The sequence below is a fragment of the Pelophylax lessonae genome (genome assembly GCF_965119305.1).
Source record: "Pelophylax lessonae genome assembly, chromosome: 2".
Lineage (NCBI taxonomy): Eukaryota > Metazoa > Chordata > Amphibia > Anura > Ranidae > Pelophylax > Pelophylax lessonae.
The window spans coordinates 665877652-665903473 of record NC_138769.1 but is presented as its reverse complement, the minus strand read 5'-3'; the positions used below and the strand labels follow the sequence as shown (position 1 = coordinate 665903473).

Here is a 25822-nt window from a genome sequence, read left to right as displayed (position 1 = left end):
GGGAAGCAGTAAAAACATGTTTCAATTGTTTTCAACTGCAAGTTTACAGGTTAGCAGGTGCATATTGATAATATTTTGATTTTGTTCCTTTTCTGTCCTGGTAAAAAATAGTCTCCAGGATAGAAATTAAAAGTGAACCCATCAAACAAGGTCACAGCCAGCAATAAAACTCAAGGTTTTATTCCTTCCTCATTCTACCTAAAATTGTAACTCCACTTTAGACTTCACCATTTTACCTTGCCAGGCGTGTGCAATTTTAATTGTTTCTGCTTTTGAAAACATTATTAATTATTTAAAGAAAAAAAACATGCCTTGTACGTGACAATTCTCTCTGTTCAATCCAGCATGGATACACAGAATTTCTGCACAACAATTTGTGGTATTTGTATGAGCACTAAATTCTGGAGACCCTTACCTTTTCTGTATTCTCCACACTTGAAGAATTTTGAATATTCCGTATGACAAATGGCGTAGACAGTCTCAAGAGGACCTGTTCAAAAGTACAGATGATTTTCGGACATACTATTTCAAAATTATCATGAAACTTCATCATTTTGTGAATTTCACATTTTATCAGCTTTCTAAGTCCTTCTCCTAGCTGGACAATCAGCATATTTGGGTCGAACATCAGGTGGAAGGGGAATGCTCGACAGAACGTGTTGATACTTATCCTCAAATCGGACGGAAGTCTGGATGATCTATGTGGAGGTAATTTACTGATATTTGCATTATCACATTCCTTAATTTTATAGTACAGAGTGTTACAGTTACCCGGGTTAATAATTTCAGGAAACACATTCTCATTGGTGTTGTTTATCTGTTCCACCACAACTTTGAGCTGGTAGATCCTTCTTGCAGCCGCCTTTATCATACCAAGCATGGCAAATCCTACGATGGGATGAAGATGGAAGCAACTGAGCACAAGGGTCCCATCAGCAAGCTCTTTGCATAGGAAAGAAGGGGATTCCAAAGACACCTGTCTTCCGATTGAAGTCCTAATATGTTCCAGCAAAGCATCAAACCCGTTGAAGAAGTCATGCAAAGTTCCACCAACAGCTCGGAGGACCCTTTCATTCTCCTCAAAGCAAAGACTGAAGAACTCCTCGCCAAATCTTCCTTGTAACTCTTCAAACTTGAGACCTAAAATTGTGCAAAAACACATTATTATACATAATTATTCAACATTGGTTTCTATTGCAAGGTCAGTTTTTATTTAATTCAACACACTGAACATTAACCACTTTACCACCGGAGGATTTTGCTGTCTTACGTCCAGGCCACTTTTTGCGATTCGGCACTGTGCGACTTTAACTGACAATTGTGCGGTCATGCAACGCCGTACCCAAACAAAATTTACGTCTTTTTTTCCCCACAAACAGAGCTTTCTTTTGGGGGTATTTTATCACTTGTGCGGTTTTCTTTTTTTGCGATATTAATTAAAAAAAGCGACAATGTTGAAAAAATAACAATATTTTTCTACTTTGACAGTTAAAAAATATCCAATATATTCAATTTTTGTCATATATTTTGGCTAAAATGTATTTAGCTACATATCTTTGACAAAAAAATTCTCAATGAACGTATTTTCAACCGTTTTATGACCGGAAGGTTTTACCCCATTCCTGACCAGGTCATATTTTGCGATTCGGCACTGCGTTATTTTAACGGACAATTGCGCGGTCGTGCAACGCTGTACCCAAATTAAATGTATGTCCTTTTTTTCCCACAAACAGAGCTTTCTTTTGGTGGTATTTGATCACCTGTGCGATTTTTACTTTGTGCGCTATAAACAAAAAAAGAGCGTCAATTTTGAAAAAATAACAATATTTTTCACATTTTTTTATATGAAATTCCCCCCCAAAAAAATGTAAAAATCTAATTTTTTTTATCATTTTAGGCCAATTTGTTTTCTGCTACATATTTTTGGTAAAATACGCAATAAGCGTATTTTGATTGGTTTGCGCAAAAGTTATTGTGTTTACTAACTAAGTGAAAGATTTCTGTCATTTTTGGTGTTTTTTTTTTTATCGAGTAATGGTGGCGATCTGCGATTTTTTTTTGCGGGACTGCGACATTGCGGCGGACAGATCGGACCCTTGACTGATATCTTTGACACTTTTGGGGGTACCAGTGACATTACTGCAGTAATTAGTGCTATATATATGCACTGTTACTGTAAAAATGACACTGGCAGGGAAGGGGTTAACTTTATTTGAGAGGGAGGGGCTGTATGTGTCCCTAGGGGCGTGATTCTAACTGTGATTGGCTGTGGCTTGAGCTGTAGGAACAATGATCAACGGTCCTACATAGTAGAACTGTATGATCATTGTTTCTACACAGGGGAGAATGACAGGCGGCTTGTTTACACAGCCTGCCTGCCTTTCTCCCTCTCCCCCGACGATCGCTGAGTGACCGGCGGACATCGGGTCCGCGGGTCACACGCGCGGGGGGTCCGCTCCTCCCCTGGCCCGACTCCCGATGTGACTGAATACAGAGAGAGGGGAATGTCTAGTGACGTAGGTCTATGTCGCCAGACGATAACGAGCCACTTTGCCGCAGTACAGTCAACGTGACTGGTCGGCAAGTGGTTAAAGTATATCAAAAGCCAAACTATTTTTCTTAAAGAGTAGGGATGAGTTGAAACTCTGTCAAGCTTTTTTAGAATCTATGTTTTAATTGGGGAGATTTCCCTTCAACTCCTGTCCAATAGACACAAAAGGAAGTGATAGGAAATCTTTCCAAAGTGAGGGAAGTCCCCCTTGCCTAGTACAGGTACAAGAAATTTACTCTACTCATGTTGCTGACAACTGTAAGACCTCTCTAAAGTAAAGGAAATCCCATCTTAGTTGTCACCAGAACAAGTGTCTCCATTTTAAGATTTCCCCTCTATTCCTGGTTTTATAACCATTCAAAATGTTGGTAGTTCCCTCACTTTCAGTCACAGTGACAATGGTTACTAACACAAGTAAAGGGTGAATCTCCTCAGTAAGGATACAGTCAGCAATAAAAACCTCACAAAAGAGTTCTTGTTAAAAGCATGTCACAGTGGACACTGGACAGGCTCTGAGGAAGAGGCTAGGCCTCGAAACGCGTTAGCCTTCAAGAATCTAAGGGACTACTCATCCTCGGATACCTTTACAGAGGACTGCGTTCCTTGTGACATGCTTTTAACAAGAACTCGTTTGTGAGTATTTTAATCCTTATTTTTTAAATAAACCATCCAAATGATAATGCACTAGGCCGGTGCGCCCTTGTATTTGTTTGTTGTTACAGTGTTTCCAGACTTCCCTGGTCATGTAAGGCCCCGTTCACATTGCAGCGACCCGACTTTGCCGGGCGACCTCACAGGTCGCGGCGCGCTGCTCGCCCCGCGACCTCGGAGCGGCCGGCACGGACTTCATAACATTGAAGTCAATGCAGGTCGCTCCGGGTCACCCCAAAGAAGCTCCGGGCCCTTTTTCTAAGTCGGAGCGACTTGTGTCGCTCCTATTAGAACGGGTCCATAGCTTCTGTATGGCAGGCGACCTACGGCGACCTGTGAGGCGACCAGGTCGCCTCACAGGTCCCCCAGTGTGAACGGGGGCTAAGGGGCAGCAAGGCTGTAGCATTTTCCTGGGTTGTCGTGTCCACAGCTACAGAAATATTCTTAATACCTCATACTAAAGTCTACACCACTCCGAGCGCAGGTCACGGGTGCTTTGCACCAAAAAACTTTATGTACAGCAATAAAAACCTGACAGAGGTCTTTCCTTCCTTCCACTATTCAAAACAAACAAAACAAGTTTGGGCTTTAGATACCATTTAATTAGGCAGCATGGCAGCACCATGACCATAGGGCCAGTGCTGTTGCTTAGTAGTGTTGCGGTTCTGACATAATTGTCCTACTTGCATTTAAATGTCTTTTTCAAGGGTCTCCTTCCACAACTCTAAAACATACTGGTAGAATAACTGGCTCCAGTTTTTGTCTGTGGAAATGCATGGGTGACTGGGAATCTGGAAGACGAATACAAGCTCCTCTGGGGCAAGAACTGATAAGAATGGTACTCTAGAAAGTTTTGCAAATTTTCTCTCTGCATTTTTTTTTTTAAAAACAAAGAGCTAAAAACAAAGAACCCCGACAAATTCAAATATAGTAAAGGGGTCAGCTTTACTATTAAAAGGGGGAATGTTTTCATCCATGCCATCCATACCTTGCCTCCAGGTTTACAATTAACGAAGAGCAAAATTGGGAGTTTTTGTTTCAAGTTTCAAGTCTTAACAAAACTTTTGGCAACATTGCACCGTTTGAGTAAAATGTTTTGGAGTAAATAGGGAAAGCTAAATTAAAGTGATTCTGAGAGCCCATTCACACTAGCACGACTTGTGAGGCGACTTGTGTAGCCCCAGGTCGCTTGACACAACAAAAGCAATGTTAATCAATCAGTGCCGTCTTAATTGGCACTACTGAAGTTGCTCCGACTTCAGAAAAGGGTCCTGTACTACTTTGAGGCGACCTGTGATCCGACTGTCCCATGTACTTCAATGGGAGTCGCCTCCTTATCTTAATTGACACGACTTGTTATCAGACTTTCCAGGAAGAAGAAAGAGATTAGCCAGGCATTCCCCACAGGCAAAGTCGCCTGTCTCTTCAAAGTAGTGCACAAGTCTCTTCCAAGTCTCTTCCAAGTCTCTAAACAAGTCTCTAAACAAGTCTCTTCAAGTCACGGGGCGACTTTCTGGTGGTGGTAGTGTGAACCGGCTCTTAAGGAAAGAATAATAATAAAAAAAAATAACAAACTTATTATATTTACAGTATATGCTCTGTGCAATGGGTTTGCACAAAGCAGCCCCGATCTTCTTTTTTTGGGTGCCCCACCAGTGGTCCTGGCCCCTCCCCCTTGCTGAGTGCCCCCAATAGCAAGCCTCTTTGTTCTTTGTGGGTTTTTTTTGTAACGTAGTGTTTTGTCATTGGGGGTAAGGGGGGCCACCTAACATGCTATGTTCACTTTAATCCCAACCTTATCCCTAGTCAGTCTTCACCGCCATATTTGAGGCTAATTTTATCTAAATTTCAAAGACAAAATAAATAATTTTGCAGGGGCATCACTCCGCTCATCAGAGCTGCTGATATGGAAGTACAGACGTCCCTCCTGTACTAGGCCTAGGCCTCATCAGTTCAAAAGGGGGGGCCTAGGCACCTGCCAAGCAGGAGGGTCAGCAGTACTTCTTTATTGCTGACACTTGTGACTCTTGTGTAGCACTGACAGTTTCTACTTTTCTTTTATTACTCTCCAGCTGTGCTGCAGGAGGATCAGTTCTAGTACCTGCTGTCTGGGACCCCTGTGTGCCCCTGCCCCCACAGTGCTGCCAGTTTCACTCTCCTCCCCGCCGGCAGATTATGAGGACACAGGGGGCTAATGTAGGATGGTAAGCGGGGGGGGGGGGGGGGCTTACCATCCTCAATGAACACACCAATCTGAATGAACACAGTGAGCGATCCGTACCGATATTGCCTCCATGCCACTATTCACTTGAATGGGTCTTGTTTGAGGGGGTATCACTTCTTCAATGACTGCAAATCATAACATCGCAACCATTGCATTTTAGCAACAATATCATTTCATATTTTCAGAGGAGGAGGACCCTGTTTGGTAGACTGTATGGGGCCCTGTGATTTCTAACAGCAGCCATGCCGCTCATCGCTCACACCTACTCACACAATCCCCCACCCATCCAGGCCCCTATTCATTAGTATTGTTACAGCTCTTTGCTGAAGTTTTTTTTTAACTTTGATTTTTTTTTGGGGGGGTTTTATCTGTGCAAAATAGCTCTAGCAGTAAGGTCACACTAAATGAAGATTTCTGTTTGGTTAGTTAGAGCTATTTATCTTTGAACGCTGCTTTCTGAATTAATAAATAAAAGCCATGGGTTTTAATTGCTTGTTAAAATTATTTATGAAGCATTTTTCTAAACGTGACTGAGGAGTCTGTGCACAGTATCTGGAAAAGGATTTTTCCTACCTAAAAATATGATAGTGGAGCACAAGACAGATTATTTGCTCTCTAACTACCATCTGATTCTTCTCCCGTCACAGCACTCTTCTCCATACTGTTACTGTATGATAACTACATAAAAAACTGACAGTGAGAGTCTTTAAAGTGGCGTTAAACCCAAAAATGTATTATATTGCAGCTTATCAATCATTAGGGTGGTGGCTGCATCAGGTTTCTTTTTTTTAGCTTTTTCCCTCTGATTTCACCTTGTGATCTGGCCAGTAACACACCTCCTGTATTAGTGAGACATAACTCTGGAGAAATAAGCACAGGAGGCACAGCAGTATTCAGCACTGTCAGTCTAAGGGCTCTTTCACACAGGCGGACCATTCAGATCCGCCTGTCCGTTTTTTGGCGGATCTGAACGGTCCCCCCATGCATCTCTATGGGGCTTCGGATGTCAGCGGAGACATGTCCGCTGACATCCGATCCGTCAAATCTGGACGGATGGAAAATAGGGTTCGGATCGGATGGTATCGGATGAGAACGGACCGACGTTCTGATTTCCCCATAGAGATGCATGGGGAACTGACAGCTGTGTCTCCGCACACAGCACGGAGACACAGCTGTCATTCTCCTGTTCAGTGGGGGATTGGCGGATCGATCACCCGCTGAGATAAATGAATGCCGTCCGACGGACGGAGTGTGTCAAAGGGGCCTTAGGGTTGGGGAGTGTTAAATGTACTTGCAGATTTATATACACTAACAAATTGAAGTTACAGCAGGTATTTTTTGTACCTTTTAGGATAAAGATTTTGGATGAATAAAGAAAAGCTGATCATTTTAACTACTTCAATACCGGGCACTTTCACCTCCTTCCTGCCCAGGACAATTTTCAGCTTTCAGTGCTGTTGCATTTTGAATGACATTTGCAAGGTCATGCAACACTGTACCCAAATACATTTTTTATCATTTTCTTCACACAAATAGAGCTTTCTTTTGGTGGTATTTAATCACCGCTGGGTTTTTAAATTTTTGCTAAAAAATCAAAAAAAGTCCAAAAATGTTAAAAAAAAAGTTTTTTCTTAGTTTGTCAGCATATTTTGAAAAAAGGAATTTTTCTCCTACACTGATGTGCACTGATGAAGCAGCACTGATAGGCTGCCCTGATAAGCACTGATGAGGCGGTACTGATGGGCACTGATGAGGCAGCACTGAAGGGCACTAATGGGGTGGTAGAGATGAGGAGGCACTAATATGCAGCACTAATGGGCACTGATAGGTGACACTAATGGGCACTGATGGGGGCTGATGGGCATGCACTGATGGGCACTGAAAGGTAGTACTGATTAGCATAACTAATAGGCAAAGATTGCCCTCACTGATGGGCACAGACTGGTGTCATTGATGGGCACAGAGTGGCATCGCTGATGGGCACTGTTGAGGCTACATAGTAATCAGTGCCTTGATTACCTTTAAACGCTTTTCCTGTGAGGAGATGTCGCTTGTCAGCTCTCCCCACCTCACACTCTGTCGATAAAGGGCACTTCTTTGTTTACACGTGAACGGCTGTGATTGGACACAGATGATTACATGGCTAAAGAGTCATGGCCGTGTCTCTTTGCCGAGATCGGGATCGTGGTATGTCCTAGGAATAAGGCCCCCCCAGCGATCGCCGCACTGCGCACCTGCACCGTCATATGACATCATCCCAGAATGAGAGCTGCACAGCTCCGCCATCATTTGATGGTGGGCGGGAAGTATTTAATCATCCCTGCCAAAGTTAAGTGGTTTGTCTCATCCATATAAACTGATATATTCTGCTGGAGCTTGTGAAAAACAATAGACTTGCTGGCTGGAACACCAGATGAAAATAGAAGAAAGAAAGCCTAGAAAAGGACGGTAATGTAACCATCACATATCACAGAATTGGTGAGCTGCAAAATAATAAATCTTTGCTTTTGGGTTTAATACTGCTTTCATTTTGTATTACACCATATCATATATGTCCTTTTAGAAACAGAAATGTTTATTTGTGATCCCCTTTTATAGTAGCACAAAGCACTCCCACAGCTGCAAAATACTAAAAAAAGACAAAGCTTTAATAAGTGTCACTGAAAGAGCCATCTGGAGAAATCTCAAAGAGACAGCTGATCTCCAGTCTACCAACATCATTTTGGAAGTGCCCGCTTTAAATAGCCACCACAAATCGATGTTCATAATAGACAGCCTAAAGTTTCATCTTAAATTGATTGTAAAGCTTTAATCTTTTTTAAATTAAAATAATAAACATGTTATACTTACCTTCTCTGTGCAGTGGTTTTTCACAGAGTGGCCCAGAGCCTCCTCCTTTTGGGTCCCAAGCTGGTGCTCCCAGCCCCTCCCTCCTGTCGAGTGCTCCAACAGCAAGCAGCTTGCTATGGGAGCACCCGAGCTGAGCTGCTGCTCTGTGTAACCCCCTCTGTCTCCTGATTGGCTCACTGGCTGTGATTGACGGCAGCAGGAGCCAATGGCTCCCACTGCTGCCAAAAGCCAATCAGGAGTGCGAGTCCCTGGAGAGGCAAGGCTCTCGTGGACATCACTGGATCAAGAGGGGGTTTGGGTAAGAATTAGAGGGCTGGAGGGGGGGGGGGGGTGACTGCTGCACACAGAAGGATTTTTACCTTCACAGAATGCATGAAGGTAAAAAAACCTTGTGCCTTTACAACCACTTTAATGGCCCATAGTGATTGACTCTCCAGGCTCCGATGTGAGCGGATGTGTGTGAGACATGCTACAGCTCTCCCATCGTGTTGTATATTTGTCCCAGGACTAATGCACATTGTTTCTGGAATTGTGTGTGCCTAATGCAGTCCTTTTTTTTTTGCCACTCTTCCGGCTCTGCTGATTCATGTGCGGTGAGTGTTACCTCTGCTATCTCTTAGGTGTCAGGGTGACCGTAGTGTAGTTTAGGGTGAACTGACTCTACTATGGCAGGGTGATCGAACTCTGCCATGTCAGTGTGACCGTAGTGTAGTTAAGGGTGAACTGACGCTGCCATGTCAGGGTGACCGTAGTGTAGTTAAGGGTGAACTGACGCTGCCAAGTCAGGGTGACCATAGTGTAGTTTAGGGTGAACTGACTCTGCCATGTTAGGGTGACCGTATTGTAGTTAAGGGTAAACTGACGCTGCCATGTCAGGGTGACCGTAGTGTAGTTTAGGGTGAACTGACTCTGCCATGGCAGGGTGATTCGAACTATGCCATGTCAGGGTGACCGTAGTGTAGTTAAGGGTGAACTGGCGCTGCCATGTCAGGGTGACCGTAGTGTAGTTAAGGATGAACTGACGCTGCCATGTCAGGGTGACCGTAGTGTAGTTAAGGATGAACTGACGCTGCCATGTCAGGGTGACCGTAGTGTAGTTAAGGGTGAACTGACGCTGCCATGTCAGGGTGACTCGAACTCTGCCATGTCAGGGTGACCCCACTATGCAGATTCTGGGTTAGGGGTATACATATATACATATATATATATCAAAAACAACAATTTTTAAGAACTTTTTTTTGCCTGATTCATAGTCCCTGGGGCATGACCCAGAACCCTGGCACTTTTTAGGGGCATTTATTCGCTTTTAGGGCTTCAAAATGGTGTTTTTTGATTCCAGAAGTTCGGGTCCCATTGATTTCAATGGGGTTCTGGAATCCAAACCAAACTTTTGGGAAATTCGGGTGTTCTGGTCGAACCGAACTTTTCAAAAGTTCGATCATCCCTACTGCAGAACCTAAACTATTAAATGTGCTCAAAGCAGTACAACAATGTCAAACTTTTCTCTGCAATTTATCTGGCCAAGTGCAAAGACTCAGAGAAGAATTCCCTTTTCTCCATCAAGATGTACAGAAAATAAGGGAAGGCATGTCTGCCTTGGAGGGCTGTGTCAGCCAGATAGAAGACACCCTTCAGCCAACATGCACAGATGTTAAAGACGCTATGAAAAAAATTGATCTTAATACTCGCAAGTTAGAAGATCTGGAAAACTGCCTTGGAGATATAAACATCAGGCTGGTGGGCCTTCCAGAGCATGCTGAAGGTTCCAACCCTACAGAATTTGCGGAAACATAGCTATAGAAGATAATTGAAAAAGATTATTCTATGACCTTTTCTGTAGAAAGGCCACATACCTGCTAGGCCCTTCTAGGCTCTTGCCCTTAAGAAACCCTCAGTGGCTGTTTTTAGTGTGACTTCTTAACCATCGTGATAGGGATCTTATCCTCCGAAGAGTCCGATTACTGAAAGAGGTCTCCTTTAATGGAACCAAGGTCGTGTTTTTTCCTGACTTTTCCCCCAGAAGTACAAAAGCAGCATACCAAATTCCAAGAAAAGACTGCAAACTGCAATACTCAATGCAAGCTTAGAGTGGTGGCGAATAAAGCTGCGCATTTTTGTTTTTCGTTCCTTTTTTTTTCTCCCTTTCAAGGCTGCGTATCTATGTATATACTGTAACTGGGACTTATCTGTTTTTTTTTCTTCTTTTTTTCCCATACAAAGCCATAGAAGCGAGTCCAGCTAGCTATAGAATAGAATGGGGTCTTTCCACCTTTCCCCTGCGGGGAATGTTTATTTTGTCTTTTTCTATTTTTTTCAAGATACCAACTGCCAAGTGGGCAGGGCATGATCATTCTTGCTGGCATGACTATTGCTACATGACAGTTTTTTGGGACAGGTAAAGTATTGTATGTTTCTTTTCTTTTTTTTCTCCTTTTATTTTTATTTTACTATTGAGCGTTTCAACTTAATATAAACTTTATCCTTTTTCTTTTTTCTTTTTCGTTGTATTTCTTTTTATTCCTAGTGTTTTTTTTTTTGTTTTTTTTTTAGGTCTAAATTTTTCCCAATTGATTAAAACACCAGCATTAAAAGGTTTATGTACATATAAATTCAGACTTTCTTCATGCTGAGCATTCAGATGCTCTGAGGAGATGTGGCCGGTCTTCCCCCTCCCAATGTATACTCATCTATTTGGTCTATATGTATATCAACATATATGTGTGTGTGTGCATGGATACATACATACACATACCCCTGCTGACCTCTGTATTCATACTAGAGTATAAAGAGTTAAGGAGGATTGTTTTTTGGAACGTAAGGGGAACTAATAGTTCCCTGAAGCACCAGTCTATTTTTGATACTGTAACAAATCTAAAACCTGATCTTGGCTGTTTGCAGGAGACGCACGCCACCCCTGAAACAGTTCAGTTTTTAGAATGACGAGGTGTACATGAGGCATATCATTCTACCTATTCTTTATATGCTAGAGGTGTATTTATCCTGGTATATGGTGTTAGCAGCTGGTAGTGGGCAGAAATAGACAAATATTGGAGAGACGTGTTCTAGCACTGTGTATATACCATCTCCATATTCATGTGAGGTATTTCAACTATTTGCAAAATTTATAGCAAATATACTGCCTCTTCCAGTTCTGTTGATGGGCAACCTTTATGTCTTTAATAGCATACAGGACAGATTTCCTCCATCTAAGCATGTTAACACAGACGGATTGACCCCATGGGTAAGTTGTACGAGGAGTTGGGTCTGCACGATCTCTGGTGTAAATTGCATCCTGTGGAGGCTCAGTACTGTATATACAGTGGGTACGGAAAGTATTCAGACCCCCTTAAATTTTTCACTCTTTGTTATATTGCAGCCATTTGCTAAAATCATTTAAGTTCATTCTTCTTCCTCATGAATGTACACATAGCACCCCATACTGACAGAAAAACACAGAATTGTTGACATTGTTGCAGATTTATTAAAAAAGAAAAACTGAAATATCACATGGTCCTAAGTATTCAGACCCTTTGCTGTGACACTCATATATTTAACTCAGGTGCTTTCCATTTCTTATGATCATCCTTGAGATGGTTCTACGCCTTCATTTGAATCCAGCTGTGTTTGATTATACTGATTGGACTTGATTAGGAAAGCCACACACCTGTCTATATAAGACCTTCCAGATCACAATGCATGTCAGAGCAAAGGAGAATCATGAGGTCAAAGGAACTGCCTGAAGAGCTCAGAGACAGAATTGTGGCAAGGCACAGATCTGGCCAAGGTTACAAAAAGATTTCTGCTGCGCTTAAGGTTCCTAAGAGCACAGTGGCCTCCATAATCCTCAAATGGAAGATGTTTGGGACGACCAGAACCCTTCCTAGAGCTATATGTGTCAATACATGTGAATACTAATTAGGTAGTGCATAAATGCTAACATTGAAATTCATAAAAATGTACAATATCAGGTGCTCCTTATTGTATAGATAATCAAACGTGAAACAGTGTTTCAATGATAGTATGAGTCCCAAAGAAATTCCTGTGCTCTTCACTTCACGCAAGCAATAATAATATTTTTAAACTGTGACTTTTCTTCCTTTTTAAATCCCGTGATTAGTAATCACTGCATGCGGTGGAGAGTGATAAAGAATGGGTGTCAGCACACCTCTCCTCAGTGCTGTCAGCAAAATTGATCCTTCTGAGTGTGGTCTCTTCCAATTTTTCTCTCCATTTTCCTCCCATGTATCACCATAAATAAAAAGAAAGATCTCCCAACGTGTAAAAGCATAAATATTTATTAAGAATAAATTACATCACTCACATAAAAAATCCCAATCGCCTGCTCCAAGTCCCACAGATACTCTACAAACGCACTCCCGGTCCAGCCGAGACATGGGGGCTGACTTCACCAAAACTACTTCTGATGCGTTGCGCCACTACACACGTGACTTCATCGGGGGTGGATGAAGACCACACATGGATGGATCAGTTTTGCTGACAGCACTGAGGAGAGGTTTGCTGACAGGCTTGAGTGATCTATACGAGAGTGTAGATCCCGTCCTTGAGGTGAGCTGCCACCCACACATTAGTAATCACTGCATGTGGTGGGGAGTGATAATCACGGGATTCAAAAAGGAAGAAAAGTCACAGTTTAAAAAAGTTGTTATTGCTTGCATGAAGTGAAGAGCAGAAACATTTCTTTGGGACTTATATTATCTTTGAAACACTGTTTCCGTTTGATTATCTATACAATAAAGGGTACCTGATATTGTACATTTTTATGAATTTCAATGTTAGCATTTATGCACTTTAATTTAAATTTACATTTTTTGTTTTAATTTTAAATTAATTTGTATTCACATGTTTTGACATATACAGTATATTTTATTATTTTGATTGATGTGCACACACAAGGATTACGTTTTATGCTTATTTGCCGTTTTTATTGGGATCTCTCGTACACATTGGAGTTAATTTCAGCAAAGCTCTGCATCTTATATTTGTTTATTTTCTAAACATCTGGGCTGAAGAGGAGAGGGCGGGCAAACTTTCCCCTGCCATCGCCTGCTCACAAACCAATACCCCTTATATAACTGCAATGAAATCAAATAACTGGGCGACTTTGCACTACTTCCACAGATTTTTCTGCCAGTCTTCAAATCTTTCTATCAGGATCTCTATAGATCTAGGGAAACCTATACTATTGCTGATTTGTTTAAATTCTTAGATGGTATTAACTTGCCTACATTATCCCCATTGGACAGTTGTCTGTTATATTCCCCGATAACTATGCAGGAGCTTGAAGCTGCCATGGCATCCCTTCCTAAAGGGAAAGCTTCCGGATGGCATGGTCTTCCCAATGAAGTCTATACACAATGTGCAAGTATACTTCTGCCCCTTCTGCTACAGGTCTTTAACGCAGCCTTGGTGGCTGGTAGCCTCCTTCTGTCTATGTTGGAAGCCATTATCGTAGTTATACCTAAGAAAGGAAAAGACTTATTATCCCTGAAATCCTACAGGCCAATTTCACTGCTTATTCAGATATTAAAATGTTAGCTAAAATCTTGGCCAACAGACTAAATAAAATCATTACATCTATTATTCATCCAGACCAAAATGGATTTTTGCCTAAGTCCTTCACAGCCATGAATATAAGAGGCACTGTTTTAAATATTCAAATCCCTGTCGATAACTCGATAGATAGAGCATTGCTGTCTTTAGATGCCGCTTAGAGGTTTGAGAGCATAGAGCGGAGTTTTATATGGGAGGTGTTTAAGCGCTTTGGTTTTGGTAACATCATCTGTATCTGGGTCAAGCTTTTATACACATGCTCTAGAGCTCTTATTCGAGTCAAATGGGAAAATGTCAGGTTCTTTCCCACTGTTTTGTGGAACCAGGCAAGGAGCCCAGTATTACCTCTTCTGTTTTCAATAGCTATAGGGCTCCTCGTGGTCCTACTGAGACAAACTGCAGGGGTGAGGGGGTTCTGTAGAGGAAAGCATGAATAAAAAAATTGCTTTGTATACAGACAACAAGTTGTTATATCTAGCCGATACCCAGGAATTATTATCCACTGCAATGTCTGCTATTGATAAATTCAGCACTTTCTTTGGTCTCACGATAAACTGGAGCAAATCTTTATTACTCCCATTGGACCCTTTACAGGGCCCCCTTCTGCCCGTAGTGTCAAAACTCAAAGTTGATGTATAAAATAACTATCTTGGTCTAACTATTTCTATCCATCCTAAAGAATATATTTCTCAAAACCTGTCACCACTAGTTCAGAAATGTAAATATCAGGGTAAGGCATGGTGCAAGCTGCCATTTTCTGTGGCTGGCTACACCAACCTTTTAAAAATTATATGGATGCCTCATTTAATGTTCTATCTTCACAATCCTGTTGGATTTAGTTAAGGTTCTTTAAAGAATTTTATACGATTTTTCGGATCCTGATATAGTGTAAATAAGCTTGCTAGAATTAAAAAAATTATTTCTATAATATCCAAATGACAGAAGGGGACTATTAGCACCAAATCCTTGAGCATACTTTTTGGCGGCTCAACTCTAGCTTCTTATAATTTACTTACTTTTTTATTTTGCAATGGCAACCCTTAGACTCCACTGTGCCACCTCTCAATTAATCTACCTACCTATTCAACATTATATTTGATATATAAGGTATGGTAGTACACCCAAAAAACATTAGGCATTTCAGGCTATACTAGATTTACGCCATTATGGTCGAACAGAGCTTTTTCCGGAAATTTTACAACTGGAAGGATGTTCCAGATGGGATTGTGTAGAGACCATTACCCTGAAGCAACTGTCCTCCAGTGGTGTCTTGAAAACGTATCAACATCTCTGTACTGAATATAATCTAAATCAAAAATGTTTTTTCAATATTTACAACTAAGACATGCTCTGAGGACCCAAGGTTTGGTTTCAATTGCCTCCTTTTCCTTTGATCCTATTTTGGAAAGAAGAGTTAGAGCAAATACTGCGAAGGGCCTTATCACTAAGGTCTGCATGTGATTATTAACAATAAAACAGTGCAGCACCTAATCAATAAGTAAATAAGTGAATATTCACATTCATGACAAAATAAAATTAAATATAAAATATATATAGTGCCTCAGGAGATGACCAACAAATTAATGAAACATTGGTATTATACCCCCACGGCTCTTTGGAGATTTTTCTCTGATGCTTCAGACCGCTGCTGGAGGTGTCGAGGGGGGAACCTGGAACCATGCTCCAAATTTTTTGGAGTTGCCCCAGGCTCACACAGTTTTGGGAGGAGGTGAGAAGAATCACCCAAAAATTTACGGACTTCCCGATCTCGGATGACCCTGCTTTCTTTCTGCTACATTGTTCACAAATGTCTGTCACAAAATACATAAAATCAATCTTGCGCCACCTCCTCAATGCGCCAAGGCACCAATCCCCCCTCTATAGCTATGTGGCTCAACAAGATTAGATCAGTGGAGACCCTGGATGACTTGGTCTTGACAGCTCAGGGCAGGAGAAAACAATATACTAAGACCTGGTCGTTCTGGAATCTATTTGCTCTTTCCGATTAGGGGAGGACTCTCCTTGGGGGGTAGTCCCGTGGCACGGGAATACCCCTTCTGTCTGTTACCTCTGTTGGATGGATGTTTCCCATGTAACCAGGAAGTGAGACTGACATCCTACCAAGTACTTAACTGGTGGAGCTACCACTTTATCTGTCCCTCCTTCCTCTCCCCTCCCCCTTTTTTTCTTTCTCTTTTCTCTCGTCCCCCTCCTTCCTCCTTTCTTACTTTCTTGACCTTCTATCACTTTCCTTTCCCTCCTTCCCCCTTTCTCCCCTTTCATACTTAAAATAAATAAATAATTTGAAAAAGATATATCATTGCACCCAGTAAGGAACAGTGATTCGATGGATAATCATCAACTAGTAAAGTCCGAAAGTAACGCAGACGTTCAGCATCTTGTGAAATAAACTGACTCCAGATAGCATGCAGTAGTGTATAATGGAAACTAGCCCATCCACCAAGGCAAACACTGCATCTCACCTCCAGTATTCGACCCTAATAAGGATCACACAGCAAAAGTTCTAAGGAATCAAATAGCACACTCCAAATAGGGAATCCTGAATGGAGAAGAGATCCTCCTGTAGCTCCGTAGGTATAAAAGTAAAGAAACAGATCTAGTGCACTCTGTATGCTTAAAACCAATTTTAATAAAACAGCAAATGACCTTGCAAAGAGGGCACTATGCCAGTGCATATGAACAGCGAGTAACAAAGCAATGTGATGGCCGCTGGTGACGTCATGCGTGACTCCTCCCCCCAGCACGCAATTATTATCTGAATTGCTTTCTAATGTTATTGTTCCATGTGGACAAAAATGGGAGGCAGAAATTGAGGAGATCTATGGGATCAAATATTACAGAATGTACAGCTTGCTTCAATATATCCTAACCATAGAGTGACTTTTTATTTTATATAGAGCTTATCATACCCCGGAGCTGTTGCACAGGATAGGTAAGAGAGAGAAAACTCTGAATGTGCAAGATGCACTTAATCCTTCAGCTCCTTTATGCACCTCTTTTGGATATGTCCGAAGCTACTGTATTTCAGTATTGGCAGGAAGTGCTGGCTTGGCTAAACTCAGTATATGATACCAGGCTGACTCCAGATCCTGTTTTATGTCTTCTGGGATATATAAAGTCTAATAGCATGGACTGTGACCAGATAGTGGCTATTTTGAGATCTCTTTTTATAGCACGTAAGCTGATAGCCTCTCGTGGGTTTTACCCAACCCTCCTACCCTTGGGGATTGGATAAGAAAGATGGATAAATATGTAATGTTTGAAAAACATACTTATATTCAACGCAATAATTTCTGCAAGTTTGAAAAAAATATGGAGAAAGCAGATTTATGCATCATGTTCTAGTCCTAACTTAAACCCTTAATAAATATTGGGTAAGCTTGTAGGGAGGGGCTTGGTAAAGATGTACATTCTGTCTGCTCCAGAGTATCTCTGAATGTTTCTGAATACTTACCAATATCTCTGAATATTTTTTTTGACTATATATGTATATTTTGGTAAATCTAGATTATGATGTATCAAGTGTATTAATGCTGATACTGCTTGGAATGGTGTTTTGATCTTTATCTGAATGTTCATTTATTCCCATTTTTTTCTTTTTTTTTTTTGTTTTCTTTTTTACTTATTGCTTTTGTCATTGTTTACTTGTTACAAAAATGTTTAAATAAAATCTGAATTAAAAAAAAAAAAAAACAATTGAGATGATTCATTGCATTAACACATCTGGAAATAAAATGCATTATCTGTATTAAACCCAAACCTAAAAATCATGGTACTTTCAGTTACTGGATGCAAAGGAATGCCTACCCCACCCCCTACAACACACACACAATGCAGTACCTAACCATCCAATTGTGCTAATCCTTGCGGAGGTAGCAGCAGCGATCAGAGCAGAAGACAGGCGAACAGAAGTATCAGTAAGAAAGGCTGCTTGTACAAATTTAGGATTTGCTTTGTTTTGCGATTAAAAGTTATTTTAAGACTGAATGAAAAAAATTTTTTTTTGTAGAGCACACAATTTCAGAAGGAAGGAGTGTAAAAAAACAATCTGTCCAGTGTGATATTGGAACCTTTGATTTAAATGCCAAACTCTGCTAAAAACAATAACTACACAAAATAAATCCCCCTCAATCTATTTAATTTCGGTCCAACGGTTTAAATATTTAATTCCTCGGGGAAGGAATCAAAGTTTTCCTATCGCCTTGTGCAATTTGCATATTCAGTAGGCCATATGATATAATCAGAGGGTCTCTCTGGAACTACTGCCTTTGAAGTGGCTTAAACTGCGTGTTTAGAATGGCTTCCAGACATTTGAACAGGGAACCTGTTTCAAACAGATTAACACCTGCAAGCAAATTGGACAAAAAACAATTCAATCAAGGGGTAGATCAGATGAGGTCCTTAATAATCTGCAATCAGTTGTATCAATATTCAACTCTAAATAAAGTGCTAAATTGCAGTCCAAAACAGGTACTATTCAAGGAGGAAATTAACTCTGGAAGCTGTGTCCCAAAAAAGGCAGACAGACGGCAAAGAACTAGTCACCAGTACTGTCTGTCATCTACCCACAGCTGACTTACCATGCCTTGTTCTGCACTGTGTCTTTGTGTGGAGGTAGACATCTTGGTAGAGGTAGGGCTTTGCTTCCTTATGCCAGCACCTCCAGCAAGGAGAACAGTGAGCAGAACAGTAATGGCATCACTGAATCTCATTCTCCTATTCTCCTGAGACTAGCAGTCAGAGGCAGCAGTGCCTTAACCACTTGCCTACAGTGCACTTTCACCCCCTTCCTGCCCAGACCGATTTTCAGCTTTCAGCGCTCTCACACTTTGACTGAGAATTACTCAGTCATGCAACACTGTACCCATACAAAAATTGTGTCCTTTTTTTTCACACAAATAGAGCTTTCTTTTGATGGTATTTGATCAATACTGGGTTTTTTATTTTTTGTGCTATAAATAAAAAAAGACTGAAAATATCGTGAAAAAACGCATTTTTCTTTGTTTCTGTCATAAAATTTTGCAAATTAGTCATTTTTCTTCACAAATTTTGGCCAAAATTTATACTGCTACTTATCTTTGGTAAAAATAACCCAAATAAGTGTATATTATTTGGTCTTTGTGAAAGTTATAGAGTCCACAAGCTATGGTGCTAATCATTGAAAATTGATCACACTTGATCACACCTGATGCACTGAAGGCCTATCTCATTTCTTGAGACACTAAAAAGTCAGGAAAGTACAAATACCCCCCAAATGACCCCTTTTTGGAAAGTAGACATTCCAATGTATTTAATAAGGGGCATGGTGAGTTTTTTGAAGTTGTAATTTTTTCCCACAATGCTTTGCAAAACAAAGATTTTTTTTTTTTTTTTACAAATAGCAGTATTAACAGGTTATTTCTCTCACACAGCACATGTATACTTGCAACTACACCCCAAAACACATTCTACTACTCCTCCTGAGTATGGCGATACCACATGTGTGAGACTTTTTCACAGCCTGGCCACATACAGAGGCCTAACATCCAAGTAGCAGCGTCCGGCATTCTAGGAGCATAAATTACACATATAATTTCCTGACAACCTATCGCACTTTTGAAGGCCCTGGAGCACCAGGACAATGGAAACCCCCATAAAATGACCCCATTTTGGAAAGCAAACAGCCCAACGTATAATTTTTGAGGCATAATGAGTCTTTTGAATATGTCATTTTTTTCCACAAGTTTTTGGAAAATGTGGAAAGAAAATGAAAACACATTTTTTTTACACAAAGCTGTCCATTTATGCAATATTTCTAACACATAGCATGTACATAGCAAAAATTGCACCCCAAAATACATTTTGCTATTCCTCCTGAGTATGGCAATACCACATGTGTAACACTTTTTCACAGCCTGGCCACATACAGACGCCTAACATCCAAGTAGCGCTTTACACAAAGTTGTCCATTTATCCACTTTAAGACTGGGCCTATTTTTGACACTTGGTGTTTACAAGCTAAAATCATTTTTTTTGCTAGAAAACTACTTGGAACCCCCAAACATTATATATTTTTTTTTTAGCAGAGACCCTAGAGAATAAAATGGAGATCATTGCAATATTTTTTATCACACCATATTTGCGCAGCAGTCTTCCAAATGCGATTTTTTTGAAAAAATTCACTTTTTTGAACTAAAAAATAAGAAAACAGTAAATTTAGCCCAATTTTTTTCCATAATGTGAAAGATAATGTTACGCCGAGTAATTAGATACCCAACATGTCATGCTTCAAAATTGCGCATGCTCACAGAATGGCGCCAAACATTGGTACGTAAAAATCCCCATAGGCAACATTTTAAAAATTTCTGCAGGTTACTAGCTTAGAGTTACAGAGGAGGTCTAGGGCTCAAATTATTGCTCTCGCTCTAACGATCGCGGCGATACCTCACCTGTATGGTTTGAACACCGTTTACATATGTGGGCGGGACTTGCGTATGCGTTTGCTTCTGCGCGCGAGCTAACAGGGACAGGGCGCTTTAATTTTTTTTTTTTTTCCTATTTATTTTATTTATTATTTTTTTTATTTTTACACAGTTTAAAAAAAAAATGTTTTGATCATTTTTATTCCTATTACAAGGAATGTAAACATCCCTTGTAATAGAAATAGGCATGACAGGTCCTCTTTATTGTGAGATCTGGGGTCAAAAAGACCTCACACCTCACAACTACACTAAAAAAGAAAAAAAAAAATTGTTGAAAGAGGAAAAAAAAAAATTGTTGAAAGAGGAAAAAAAAAAAGCGGCCCTTTAAACCGTTTGCTAGGCAACGTCTTTTGACATAGCTCCAGTCCTCCAAGACCATAGAGTCGAGTGAGGGCCATCTTGCCCTCACTCGACTTCCTGTCTCTGAGGATCCGGGACCGGATAGTTTTCCCCGCTGCCGGCGGGTCCGGTAAGCTGGGAAAACGTCTGGGACGCGGCAGGAGGGGGGGGGCACCTCTTCCCCTGCACCGTAAGGGTAATTCCGCGGCGAATCCGCCACTGAGACCACCCTTATCTGAAAGCTGACCGCCCGCCGTTTCAAAAAATACCGGGGTTATGGGGGCTATCTGCTGCCATAACCCCAGTATTTAGCTTTTAATGGCCGACGCATATAGTCATTAGGCGGTCAGTAAGTGATTGCATGTATATGACAAACAGGTGACGATGACTGATGGGGTGACAGGTGACGATGACTGATGGGGTGACAGGTGACGATGACTGATGGGGTGACAGGTGACGATGATTGATGAGGTGACAGGTGATGATGATTGATGAGGTGACAGGTGACGATGATTGAGGTGACAAGTGACGATGATTGATGGGGTGACAGATGACAATCACTGACAGGGTGACATGTGACGATGATTGATGGGGTGACAAGTGACGATCACTGATGGGGTGTCAAGTGACGATGATTGATAGGGTGACAAATGACGATGACTGATGGGGTGACAGGTGACGGTGATTGATGGGGTGACAGGTGACGGGCGATGGTCACTGATGGGTGACAGGTGACGGGCGATGGTGCACGGCGGTACTGATGGCAGTCTCTGGTGACCTGTGAACTTTAGGCTACGTTCACATGTGAGCATAGCGATCATGGGCAGAATCACTGTGATTCTGCCCGCGATCCGGAAATCATTGCAAATCGCGGGGCGCCTGTACGTTGCCCGTGATTTGCAATAGCACCCCAAATGCTGTGGGATGTTGCTGCGATTTCCGCCTGCCGAATCGAGGTAACATCACGCAAATAACGCAAGACGCCCCAAAGAAGCTCTTGTACCTTTTTTGGGCGTCATGCAATGTTTGCCCGATGTTACCGCGATCCGGCAGGCGAAAATGGCGTTTGGGGTGCTATTGCAAAAAACGGGCAACACACAGGCGTCCCGCAATTTGCAATGATTTCTGGATCGCAGGCAGAATCGCGGTGATTCTGCCCGCGATCGCTGCGCTCACATGTGAACGTTATGGGTGTCAATTTCTGGGCACTGATGAGGTGGCTGTTGGGTGACAGGTGACATTGGGGGGGGGGCTGAGGACTGTGTGGGGACATTTATTTGTGTGCTTTTACTGTGATTTTACATTTGTACAGGTGTACAGAGCAGTAACTCACTGTTTCTAGCTCTTCTCCCCTCACACTGGAAACTGTATGAGGGGAGAAGAGCTAGTAACAGTGAGTTACTGCTCTTTGTTTACATTTTGTGATCGGCTGTGAATGGATTCACAGCCGATCACATAGTAAACAGTCACTGTCAGTGACTGTTTACTACCACCGGTGACAGCTGTGTTCCTACGGAACACAGTGCCACCGACATGACCGCGCTGCGCGCTCCCGATCGCGCATGCGCGGTCATCTCCCGGGCGTCTCTATTGTGATCGGCTGTGTCATTGGAACACAGCCGATCACGTGGGAAACAGTCACGCCCATTGGCTGTTTCCCCCCTGCCGGTGACGGGGGGTGTACCGGGGACACCCCGACACCGGCAGTGCAGGGTGGCGCGCACGCGATCGCGCGCCTGCCCTGCATTCCTGGGATCACGTCATATGACGTCTTCCCAGGATAATGGTCGCACCGCTCCGCCGTCAATTGACGGCGGGCGGGCAGGAAGTAGTTAAGCCTCTTACACACGCAACGAATTTCCGCCGACTGGTCGTCCGTCTTTTGTCCAGAGTGGTGTCTGTTGGTTGGAATGTGCTCTAGACTGCACACAAATTTTCCCGCACGACAGAATTCTACTTCAGAAGTGATGTCATGTGTTGGATTGCTTTGTATGTGTTCTTTCTCTCTGAGCATGCCTAGTCTTGCTCATAAGATTTTTCCCCATCGAAATCTGTACTAATGAGACGAAAATCGGACGAGTTTTGATGGTCAACAAAAATTATATAGCCTGCACACCAGGATTTTTTCGGCCGAAAAGTCGGAGTCGGTTGTCGGAAGCACCATACTAACAAGCCGAAAATCGGCAGATCGGTCGTCGGACGAAATTTCCCGGCCGAATTTCTTCTCGTGTGTACGGGGCTTTAGATCTCACACTGCAGATTTACAACTATGAGACTGTAGGCATGCCTCCCAACTTTCTGAAATGATAAAAAGTGGCACCTATTAGCACACAGTATGTAGGCAAAGGACATGTCCCAGTCACAACCCCAGTTGCACGGACTACAAAGCTCTAATATGAAGAAAATGATTGGATAAACCACACAAGTGCTTTTTTGGTAGTAAATTAGTACATTATGTATAGCCATGTACACATGATGATGTACATATTTGTTCTCAAAGAGGGGCAGTCCCTTACAATGAGGGGCAGTTTGGAGCTATTGCTGTAGTAGTAGCATACCAAAAAATGCTTAATTATTTTTCAGGAGAAATTCAAGACAAAATATATATTATGAGGGTACTGCTTAGGCACAATTAACTTTTTTTTTAAAATAAATATTCCCTATATCCCTAATAAGGTTATTGTCAGGAATCCATGTTTCATAAAACAAGCTGCTTGTAAATTGACCTCAAGTTTTGTGCAAACCTCTGGTAAAGGCAGTGTAGCACCCTCCTACTGTAGAGTAGACTACTAGGTAGTGTCTCACAGGCTGCTGCTCTGTTACTTTCCTCTGTCTTATAGAGAATTCTAGAATCATAGTGGGGGGAAGAACAGGGATTACAGCCTGAATATTTATGAAACACCAGCCAATCCCTCAGGATGTATCCTAGAAGGCGGAGGAAGAGCTTATAAAAAGCCTGAGGCCTGAGGCAGCAGTGCAGTGTTCCTGGGTCTAGTCCTGCAGGAGGAGACCCCTATGAGAGGACTCTTTCCCCTGGTGCAGGGTCCTAGAGGAACCCTTGAAGAAGACACCCCGGTCCCAGCTAGGTTTAGCTGGGGGGCATATTTTCAGATCCATGTCCAAGGATCAAGTTGGCTCTGGAGGAGCTCTCTGAAAAGAGCCAGGAGAAATGTGGTGGGCAAGAGTCCAGCGTTTTGGAGCATGCGTACAAAGCTCCTTCCTCAGACGAATCGTCTGAGGAAGGAGCTTGGTACGCATGCTCCGAAACGCGTTACGTCATCATTGGTAGACTTTCGGTTCACCGCTGTCTAAGCTTGATCTGGCTCCCCCTGTTGGCTTCCCCTGGTATCGTCATCTCCGGGCTGCTGGTCGGCCTGAGGGCAGAAGTGCTATGTACAGGAAGGGATCCAGGAGCTATGAGGACAAGCATCTACCCCCATGTAAGTTTTTATTAATGTCATGCAATTAAATCTTTACTGCTACACTCAGCGGCGCCTGTTCATTTCTTCTTGTGTGCCAGCGCTGCCCTTTGTGATAGCACCGGAACACCGTACAACTTAGAAGTCCTGACTGCCCCCCCTTTTCTTCCATCTAATTGGGGACCCATCCTATGGCACAAGCACCCAACACATCCTTTTGTTCTTACCCTCCTATGGGGGGGGTGCACTACAGCAATTAGCAGGTTCATGGGGAAAAGGAGTCTTAGAAATGTAGTCAACTGTACAAACATAGTACTGTAGCTTTGGCTGTATAAAAACAAAATTTACTGTGTGGCAACTAGAAAGGTATCTTTATTTAAAAGCAACTAACACGAATACCCGAATTTAACGTGGTTTAACCACGTATAATCCCCTCCACATAAACACTCTGATTGTTAGAGGGAATGGCAGCCTAAGAGCCAATCATCTGTCCTGCTTTCACATGTACTGACAGGAGGCAACATAAGAGAGATGACCTTATCAGTCGATTGCTGCTCGTTCATTGTCGAGTCAAAGGCTGGGCATAAGAAGGTGGCCTAGCATTGTTTTTACCTGCAGCAGAAAAAGTGAGTTCACCAAACTGGCTTTGTGAATCTCAGGATTGGATGGACAGAAATAAGTCTACTATGGACAGAAGCAGGTAAGACAACTCTTATAAATATATTTTTATTTTGATTGCAGATCTATAGCAGCAGCTTATTTGAGCTCTGATCATAGACTGAAAATGTCAGCTCTAATGTAATTGGCTGCTGAAAGCACCTCTAAATTTCCATTAGAATACTACCATGGGACTTATTCAACAATGTAGATCAAACAGCAATGATGATGTGTAATATGTGTTAATTCACAGTAGCCAATCAAGAGTCAACTTAAAGCAAAACTCCAGATAAAAAGAAAATATTAGCCCATCAGGGTAAAAACTAAAAAAGTAGCTTTTCCTGAAAAACTCACCTACAGCCCCCTTTCACACAGGCTTTCCGATCAGGTCCACCTGTCAGTTTTTCAGGTGGATCTGATCGGATGCCCCATTCACCCCTATGGGGCAGCGGATGTCAGTGGCTACAGGTTCGCTGACACCCGCTGCTATCCGAACGGATCCTGGCGGTGAAATCCATATGGATGGTAACCCTATTTTCCATCCATCTGTCGGATCGGATGAAAACGGACAGGCTGGCCGTTTTCATCTGATCTCCCCATAGTGGAGAGCAGGGCTCTGACAGGTCCGTCTCAGCACAGTGAGCGGAGACGGACCTGTCATTTGCCTGCTCAGTGGGGGATCAATGGGTTGATCCCCCGCTGAGCAAAGCAAAGACCGCCGGGCGGAACGCCCATGTAAAAGGACCCAAAATCTGTAGCTGTCCCCTGTAGTACTTATTTTCCACCACTAGATGTCACTGGTTTTCTGGGCTGAATGACAGCCAGTGTCTTTCAACTCACTTCCTCTGAGCCTAGGCTGTCATGGACCCACCCCCCTGGTGTTGTGTAATCATGTTGCCTGGGCCTAGGGTGTTCCTGCCCTGCATAGTGCTCACCTGTCATCAAGTGATTATGGAGGGATAGAGGAAGGACCTGTGACATAATCGGACTAAAGGCACTTAAAAAAATGTATATACTGTATATTTAGTTATTTTATAATGAGGACGGTGGGGGCAAACAAAACTAGACTTCTGCTTTT

The 25822-nt window shown here is 42.3% G+C and overlaps 1 protein-coding gene across 1 annotated transcript in view; it reads right to left on the bottom strand.

Annotated features, from left to right (window-relative positions):
* The window catches only part of GUCY1A2 (guanylate cyclase 1 soluble subunit alpha 2), a 376801-nt gene that overhangs the window by 213479 nt on the left and 137500 nt on the right, over positions 1-25822 (bottom strand). The window contains exon 4 of the mRNA XM_082245350.1: positions 416-1140. Coding sequence (XP_082101476.1) covers positions 416-1140 — 725 coding nt within the window. The remainder of the gene's footprint in view (positions 1-415; positions 1141-25822) is intronic.